Source organism: Micropterus salmoides, unplaced genomic scaffold (genome assembly GCF_014851395.1).
Source record: "Micropterus salmoides isolate LMB-PRFRI ecotype aquatic unplaced genomic scaffold, ASM1485139v1 Ms_hic_scaffold_11, whole genome shotgun sequence".
Taxonomy (NCBI): Eukaryota; Metazoa; Chordata; class Actinopteri; order Centrarchiformes; family Centrarchidae; genus Micropterus; species Micropterus salmoides.
Window position 1 is genome coordinate 35,673,478 of NW_024040152.1, and position 9,654 is coordinate 35,683,131.

The 9,654-nt window shown below is 42.1% G+C and overlaps 1 protein-coding gene across 1 annotated transcript; it reads right to left on the minus strand.

Annotated features, from left to right (window-relative positions):
• Positions 1 to 101: 101 nt before the first annotated feature.
• On the minus strand, positions 102 to 9,582 carry LOC119898357 (E3 ubiquitin-protein ligase DCST1-like; the record flags this gene model as incomplete). Its single annotated transcript, XM_038712568.1, has 10 exons — positions 102 to 646; positions 2,282 to 2,377; positions 2,478 to 2,577; positions 2,658 to 2,815; positions 2,922 to 3,043; positions 4,376 to 4,519; positions 4,617 to 4,785; positions 7,075 to 7,214; positions 9,261 to 9,389; positions 9,480 to 9,582. Coding segments are annotated over 10 exons (1,323 nt in total), but the record flags the coding sequence as incomplete, so codon positions are not given.
• Positions 9,583 to 9,654: the final 72 nt, after the last annotated feature.

Genomic DNA, 9,654 nt, shown 5'->3' on the forward strand with positions numbered 1-9,654 from the left:
AGAAAAGAGATTTTTTATGAGAAGAATGATATTGATTAAATAGATATGTATATATAACCTCTTTATTTTGTATGGAAAGTTTTATGTTCTCAAGTGCAAATGGTTGAACAAGAAACCACAATTACCAGTTTTTAAGATAGAAAGTAAATTAATACATTAATACTTTATTTGGTTTAAAGAATGAAAAAGCAGTCAAAACAGATAAAATATGTAAAGATTTAAACATTTTTCTATAATGCCTTTGTTTGTTCTTTAGTTATAGTTCTGTTATATTTTGTTACTTTATGTACTTTTGTCTTGCTTATAAAAGAGATGAAATAAAGCTTCAAAAAAAGGAATAATATGCAACACAATGAATTATTATGAATGAGCACGTTAGCTTGATAACAATAACAGGTGGTCTTATTATTTCACCATCATCATGTGTTATTTTCACGGTTATAAAGTATAATATCTTTCAAATATACAATTCAACTACAATTCATCAAATGGTAACATTTATGTTGTGTGCGTGGTTACTGGTCAGGTTGAACTGGGTGAAGGTGTGTCTGCTGACGATGTCCAAGACGTGGAACAGAGAGAAGTCGACCGACAGCAGGCCGACAGACAGCAGAGAGGCCGACAGCACCTGCAACACACCCGAGGTCTGCCAACACACACACGTTAATAATAAGCGGAGAATTGAAAGCCAAACTCAAAGACCCCCGCTGTGCATGGCAAGGTAAACGTCATTTATCCAACCAGAGCATCCATTCCAGCGACTAACAGCAGACGTTCCTCAGCGGCTGAGCAGCTCAACTGCTTCTTCGGCTGCCACGAGGAGGAGAGACCAGAGACTGTCATGTAGGGCTGCTCGAAATAAAACTGACACTGCAAAAAAAAAAGTAGCTCTACAGTTCAGTTGCTCTATTTGAAAATAACATCCCAGCGTTATTGGGGTGAATTTATAGGAAAATGCATACAAAATAAAAATAAATCTTCTTTTTTGAGTGCAAACTAACCTTTCTTGAGCTTGAATGCAGGAAATAGATTTTAAAATGAGATCAATAAAAATCAAAGAGCAGCTAAAACCACCAGATGGTTTCCAAAAGTTGCTTTTCTTTTTGCAACCAAATCCACTGTGTCGTGTTTTTTTCCTGTTCTCTCTCACTTATATTCACACTGTCATCAACAACTGATGGGGCCTGATTTGGTAGTTTGATAAACTGATCAAGAACTGTATTGTGACCCGCTGGTCACTCACTGGCAACAGACTCTGTGTATACAAGAACCCTTCAGTCAGAGTAAATGATGTTACATCTGACAGACTTCTCTTTAGTCGTGGAAAATAAGAACTGTGCGAGTTTTTTTTTTGTATCAAGCAGCAAAAAAGTTGAGGTGATAATTTCACTTGCTTGACATTATAGTTCAGTGATGTGACTACTGAGGTTGGGCACATTGCGATGATGATGCTGATATATGGTGCAACCCTAATGTCATGACCACCCCTCCATGTCAAGATACCAGCAGTCAGGTACTCATTATCCTGCCTGCAGACATCACACACACAGTCCAGAACAGACGGTGTTTCAGGACGGACTGTCCTGCAGAGCTAGCTGAGGTATTTATGAATATCTTTAACCGATCCCTATCACAGTGTAATGTCCACACCTGTCTGTAGCAACGCATTCTTATCTCAGTTTGGCTTCCGGAAGCGTCTCATAGAAAAGTGTGTCAAATAACTACGTTTTGTCACTTTTTCTGAAAGAGTTGGGACACCCCGAGCTGAGAACGGGCTGTCTGAAGACATCCACCGCAGTGCCAGTTCCGAAGCAGACTACAGTAACCTGCCTCAGTGATTATGGGACAGTGGTATTAACACCAGTAATCATGAAGTGCCTGGAAAGACTCAATCAAGGCTGCTCTCCCACCTAATCTAGAGCCTCACGAATATGCACACAGATCCAACTGAGAATCTTCATATATAATGTGTTATATGAATAAAGTGTAAAAACCCATGCAACACATAATACCAGAAAACATTTTGAACTCTGACCTGCTGATGCGATTAAACAAGTGAACCCACTGTGGCGCTGTTTGTGACACTTTTGATTTGAACTCAATGATAAAAAGAACGGCTCTCACCAAGGAAGACTCAGTCCCCTTTCTTTGTACCAAAATTTTGTCTTAAAGAACCAGATCGTTTGTGAACTAACCCACATCATGGTATCAGTCTGAAAGTACTGGGTTCAGATCAGAGCACTGGTAAAGCACAGGTATCATTAATATTGGTGTTACCCACCACTTGTTCGAGCTCCTCAGGGTGGATCTTTGGACTCCAGGGGTTGATGAAATTCTTTTTCTCTGATTGTTTCAGAGGCAGCAGACAGCGCTTCCCCTAAACACATCACACAACACGAGATGATGGATCAAGATCGTTCTGAAGTGGAGAAATCTTTTTCACACTGCAGGGAAAGAGGTGATGATGATGATGTTACCGCTCTCCTCCGGCGGGCGTCAGTCTGCCTGAAGTAGGTGGTGATGTAGACGTTATCGAATTGAACGTCCCTCCTGTACTGTATAAGGTAACTAAACGCTCTGAGGAGGAAGAAGAGGAGGAGGTTTTGGTCTCTGACTCAGCAGAAAGAAAAAGCTGATGTCAGACTTTTAGATCTTACTGGATGAAGATGGTGATGAAGGTGAAAGAGCGCAGCAGATGCAGGACGTTAAGCAGCTGCTTCATGGTCGTCATCAGCTTCTGGAAGGATCCTCTAACAGCCTGAGTGATCTCCTGATCCAGCGGAGCTCCACCCAACACCGACTGCTGCTGCTGCTCCTGCAGGAGGTCAGAGGACGCAAAGACTCATCTATCTACGCATTAGCAGAGAACCATGTAACCATGTAAAGATTTTGCTGAGGGTGGAGGAGGCGAAGGCAGTGACCTGCAGGACGAGCTCGGTGCTGAACTCTCTGGACAGCAGGTCGACTGAACGGTTCAGCTGATCAAACAGCTGCCCAAAGTTTCCCTCCACAGGGATCTGCTCCCTGCACCACGGAGTCATCACTGACGAAGAAGAAGAAGAGCCTGTTATAGACAAATGATGTACGAACCTCTCTGTATCAGAATGACAGATGAATGGCTTGAATATTTCTAAACTGATTAAAGAAGTCATGTTTTTAGTCATGTTCAGAGTCTTGTTTAGTCCGGTTGAACAGAACCTTGGAGAGTTTGAGTTGGTGTGAACGCAGGACTCAAACTGCTCCAATAACCATAATCTCAGGTTTATCTTGATTCAAATGTAAGACGTTCTGAATCATGTGACAGATGCATGCAGTACAGTTGTCAATGGGAGTCCAAACAGAGATATACAGCAAGGTATCGTTTGCATATTGGCTGAATGTTTGCAGGTGTATCACTGCCGTTCTGCTGTATTTTTCTGTTTAACAACAGTTAAATACTCTTTTATTCAAGTTAGCCTTTGTCTCGCCGCGTGCCGTCTACAATGTGAAAACGTGTGTGTTTTAAGGTCTATTATTGCTTATGTTTTACTGTTCTTTTTGCTTTTTACTCATTGTTGTTTCTTTACTATTTTTCTTTTCATTTGCTCATATTTCTAATATTTTACTCTTGTAAAGCACACTGTGACTTTTTTCTGTGAAAGCTACTATTTTAAATGAACTTACTAGGCAGCTGTCACTGGTGTGATCAAATCAAGTCAAGTCGAATTTTAGCATTCCACATGGGGAAATTTGGTTGTAGTCATGTATTAAAACACAGTCAATCCATCATAAATACAATTTGAAGACAACTTACCAGACAGGACACCGAGATCATATTACAATACAGTACAGGGCAAGATCATTTCATATGAGAACAAGGTGTGCAAATTGTTCAGTGCAAAAGTGCCAATTATTTCATTTCAACACTTTCTTGTATCTAAGCTAGCAGGCTAGCTACATAGTGCCTTGAAAAAGTTTGAACAATGGTCAAATTGGTAGCTCTATGGCAATGAGCATTAGGTCAAACATCATTTAAAAATTATTTATATAACAAGTGGTGTTTGTTGATTAAGCTGCAGTAATGCTGTGTATACAGTTACCACAGCATGGATCAATGGCGTTTCCTGCTACAGTGGGACAATCTGTATGTCTGTGTGAAGTGCTGTATGATAATTTATTTAAGTGCTATAAGACAGTAAAATAGCAGAGATTAACCACTCAGACACTAGAACAAGAGAAACATGCCATCAGACATTTTAAGATCTCAATGCAGCGCAAAATTATGTGGAACTTCTGAGCAGTCAGAGCCTGAATGTGCAGTAAATATCTTGAATTTGAGTCTAGTCGTAGTTTAAGTGGAGACCACAGAAAGACCCTGGCCAGTGGGACCTTTCACCTCTCATGATATCACACAGGAAGTGGAACTTCATGGAGACGCAGAGGATGTGGTTAATGACGGGGACCGGGATCGCAGTCATACATTCCTCCCACCTGAGGCTGAACCAGTCAGTACATCGCTGCACACCCTCGTCCACCACACCTGGAAAACAAACAGACACAAGCGGACGATAAATTTAACGTCCACTTGATGCTTTTTTACACAGCTTCCTATTAAAACTCTAGTTCATCTCACTCACCGTCGCACTGCATCATGGTCTTGGAGGTGTACTGCTCTTGTGTGCTGTTCCCGGCAGCGTGTTTGGGTTTGAATTGGTCGTATCCGTACTGAAGGACGACCTCGTCTCTGATGTTCTGAAACTTCCTGCTGATGCTCTGAGCCTCCGACTGAAACTCAGCTTCGTCATCCTGAACAGGAAACACAACACGCATCAGTTAACACTCCTATTAGGACCAGATACATCTGCCATATTTTGTTCCACAAACACATCCATGCAGCTAGGCTGTTCTCATTCCCAGAATGTCAAGCTACACTTTGTCATGTCTTTAGCGCCATTGTTTAATGCTAAAAGTATTACTTTAAATAACAGAAAAGTCAGAGTAAGGAGGTGGTGGGATGGACGGTTGGGACCAGAACCTGACTTTCACCCAGATGACTGGTGTTCATTTCCCTTGTGAAAAAAACTTTTAGTGATGGTACGTAGGTAGCAAAACTTAACTTACATAATTTCAGTGATGTAACTAACATAGTTATTTTAACCCAAACCATGACCTTTTCCTAAACCTAACCAAGTATTTTTGGTACCTAAACCTAAACAAACTGCAACGTTTCACAACCACTAGTTATACACTGAACAAAATTACAGACGCAACACTTTTGTTTTTGCACAAATCTGTCAAAATCTGTGTCAGTGAGCACTTCTCCTTTGCCGAGATAATTCATCCACCTCACAGGTGTGGCATATCAAGACGCTGATCAAACAGCATGGGTGTTGTACAGGTGTGCCTTAGGCTGGTCACAATAAAAGGTTTTTGGCTGGCCACAATAAAAGGTCACTCCAAAATGTGCAGTTCCATCACACACAATGCCACAGATGTCGTAATTTCTGAGGGAGCGTGCATTTGGCACGCTGGCTGCAGGAATGTCCACCAGAGCTGTTGCCCGTGAATTGAATGTTCATTTCTCTACCATAAGCCGTCTCCAAAGACGTGTCAGAGAATTTGGCAGTACATCCAACCGTCATGAACCGGTTTTCACTGTACAGGGCAGATGACAGACAGTGTGTATGGCGTCATGTGGATTAGCGGTTTGCTGATGTCAACGTTGTGGATCAAGTGGGCCATGGTGGCGGTGGGGTTATGGTATGGTCAGACAAGTGTTATGGACAAAAATTTTATTGATGGCATTTTGAATGCACAGAGATACCATGATGAAATCCTGAGGCCCACTGTTGTGCCATTCATCCACGACCATCACCTCATGTTGCAGCATGATAATGCACGCCTCCTGTTGCAAGGATCTGTACACAATTCCTGGAAGCAGAAAACTTCCCAGTCCTTGCATGGCCAACATACTCGCCGGACATGTCACCCATTGACCATGTTTGGGATGTTCTGGATCGGCGTATGTGAAAGCGTGTTCCAGGTCCTGCCAATATCCAGCAACTTTGAACAGCCATTGAAGTGGAGTGGACCAACATTCCACAGGCCACAATCAACAACCTGATCAGCTCTATGCAAAGAAGATGTGTTGCACTGCGTGAGGCAAATGGTGGTCACACCAGATACTGACTGGTTTCCAGACCCCCCCATTACAGTGAAACTGCACATTTTTGATGGCGCGGGGTGGGTGGCGGAGTGATGGGGGAAGGGGATTACAGTAGTAATCTTTACTCATTACCATTGACAGCAACATTGCCCAGCACCATTGCTCTAAAAGTTGCTCCGTGTATTCACCGCCGAGGCCTATGCGTGCAAAAACAATACTAAAGAGTACCCAGGGCGTTAAAAAGCAATGCCAAGGTGTCAGAATACATGTCCATATGTAACGCCCTGGGATGAGAACGGGTTGAACCATAACAACAACAACATACAGACACAGCCGACAATCAGATAAAAACACATCTTTTGTTTTGTTTTGTATTTTCGTAAATTTGGCAAATGCATTTAGCAGTTTTCAGCCATGCCAGCAGCGTCGCTCTATGGATGGTAATGTCTGTCGGTCTGTCCTTCATGTTGTTCAGACTGAAACATCAGCAGCTGCTAAATGGATTTTGATGAAATGTGGTCCAGACCTTCATGTTCCCCTCAGGATAAACTGAAATATCTTTGCTGATCCTCTGACTTTCCATCTTTTGGTTTATGACCATATACCTGCTGAACTAATTAGATTACCATCAGCCTCAGCTGTATGCTGTGTTTACTGCTAATTAGCTAATGTTAGCATGCTAACACACTGAATTAAGCATGAAAACATGGTAATATATCTGCTGATGTTAAACTGTCACTGTTAGTATGCTTATTATTAATGTCACATGTATGTTCATGTGTAGCAACATAGCAAACCACCATGTAAAATACTACTTGGCAATAAATCTCTTCCTGATTCTGATGTTAGCATTTAGCTCAAAGCACTGTAGTGCTGCTAGCAAGCCTGCAAGCTATAATGGTCTGGTTTTAAAGTCTTGTCCCAGTCACCATGAGCTCCTGGGCGATGAGTATAAAAGGTCTGATGGTGTCTCTCCACAGTAACTTGCTGTGATGAACCTGCAGGTCCAGGTTACAGCTCAGAGACACTGCAGCCGCCTCCACGTTACGCTGGATGTTAGAAACCGGTCCTGTAAAATCATCAGGAGACACGTTACAACAGCGATACAACACAGATCCATTCAATCACATCCAATACTGCAAGATATCATATTCTTTGACATAATGCACATTTGTGTTTTTTCAACATGATACTACTCCAAGTACACATTACAATACAGTATTTAAAAATGCTATTCATGATACTACATGACGTTTAGTTTCACATTAACAGGTCACTCAAGTTGATGTGATATAAGACTGTCGAGGTCGGGGGATTCCCTCCCTGGTCGACCCCCGTTTTCAACTGAACGGGCCCCCTTCCCACGCCACGGGGTTCTGCCGCCAATCGTCAGGCTGCCCGTCTGATTGTGGGAGCTGATAAAAGTCCGTCTCTGTTGCCTCTCGCTGTGTTCATGAATAACCTGCGTGATATTTTGCTGTATATAATGTTAAGTCAGGTTGTTGTGATATACAGATTGATGTTAACTCGTTTCAGGGATTAACTCAGTAGTTGTGGGAACCGGACAACAGGCTTAGGTTAGTTTATTTGTTTTACGCATCTCTAATTTTCTGCACCACACCTAGTTTTCATTGTTTATTCAAACATTATCTTTATGGGTGGCTGCAAGATGGAATTCTGGTTTGGCAGAGCAAGATTATCACAGGAAGATAGGAGTTTGAGTTTTATTCTTTAAGACTTTGTAGTTTGTAAAGTAAAAGGGGCTGGTCGGCTGGAAAGGTGCCTTCTTTTGTTTGTTTGTTTGTTGATTTGCCTGCAGCCCTTCCCTTTGTTCCCTGCCTCACCTTTTAATTTCTTCTTTTAATTTCCCTTGTGGAACATGTTGCTCAACCTTTGAAGAAATGTGTGTCTCCCATTGTCGATGTGTTGCTTCCTTTATCCTTCGACATGTACGGGTTTGTAGCAAAGAGGATGCCAGATATGTACAAATGTGATATGAAGGTAAATTATTCCCTAGCACACTCATTACATCATTCACCAATATAATCCAATTTAATTAAATAAGATCTGTGACACAGCACAGTTCACAGTAAACGTTGGGGTTGCGAGTGCTGCAGTTCAGGAATTTAGTGAATGTGTGTTTTGCTATCTGTCTATTTATATTAGAATGTACAAAACAAAAATTGATTCAAAGGTAGTTTAACCTAAACAAGTCACATAATATCAATGGAATCTGAAGCTAAAAAGGCCGTTACTGCTACACTGCTATCGCCGGCCGAACACTAGAGGAGGATCGGGACGATTCGCCCTCCCGACAATTGCGGGGGCGTTGCCGAGCCGAGCCTGGTGGGAACAGATTATTGGCCAAAATGATCCTGTGAGGACTTTACAGACAAATTCTTAAGGTTTACTGACTGGATCAGAAACCTGCAGCGGCCGATGAGAGCGAGCTGAGCGGGAAGCGTCCCCAGCGTGTTGTGTCTCTAAAATGTAGAAACCTGCTGATTCCTCCTCTCAGCCTCGAGTTCATCCACAGTTTGTTTCACGCACAAGGTCGACCAGCTGACAGTCTGCCTCCTCCATCTTTGTTTATGTCTGAAGTCACGTTTCATCACTCGAGATTCTGTGAGATCCCGAGTCCCCAGAAGTGTGGGGTCCTGAACCGTCTGGACTTCTTAAGATTAAAATATCAAACATAGGTTCAATCTGTCGTTGTGTCTTTGGGATCCAACGTTTTTAAAGTCTGTTAAGATGTGAAAATCCTCTCAGGTGCAGCAGGTAGAAGCTAGGCTAGTTTAGCTCCATCATCACTCGGTTTAGCTACTGTGTCATTTATGTAGGACAAAACACTAAATAAGCAAGATGTCTGTTAATCCAAAATAATATTTATGTACATTTGCAGATAAGGTAATAAGCATGAGTTGAATTTAATTCATTTAATTATTTCACAATTTATCTCTTAATTTCTATATTTAATTATGTGATTGTTTATTTCCGAAGGATTGATATAATATTATATATTATATATATATAATATATATTATTGAATGTTTTAGGGCTCCACAGTCTCCCACACGGGTGTACAGGTAAAGTTAGTGTGTGTGTGTGAGTTCACCTCTGTAGAGCACAGACAGGAGTAACAGCATCAGGTAGGCTCGGCCACGAGAACCGAACACGCCAGGAAACATCAGGAGGACCGAACATCTGCAGGTGGAGGACAAGGCGCCGCACACCGCACACACGGCTGGAGCACGCACACACATGTGTTAGTCAACATGTGACTTTCAATTATTTAATAATTTCAGGTAAAAAGCGATGTGTGACGTCTGCTCACCGACAAACAAACCTCCTGCTGCCAGCTGCAGGTCAAAGGTCAGCGGGAGGCTTTGGCAGACTCCCAGGAACAGGACTGAGGGATCATAACGGGGTGCGTCAGGTTAACTGGACACATTAACTAGCAATAAAATGTAATCAATTCAAAAATAAATTCAACTGGAAAAAAGATCAAA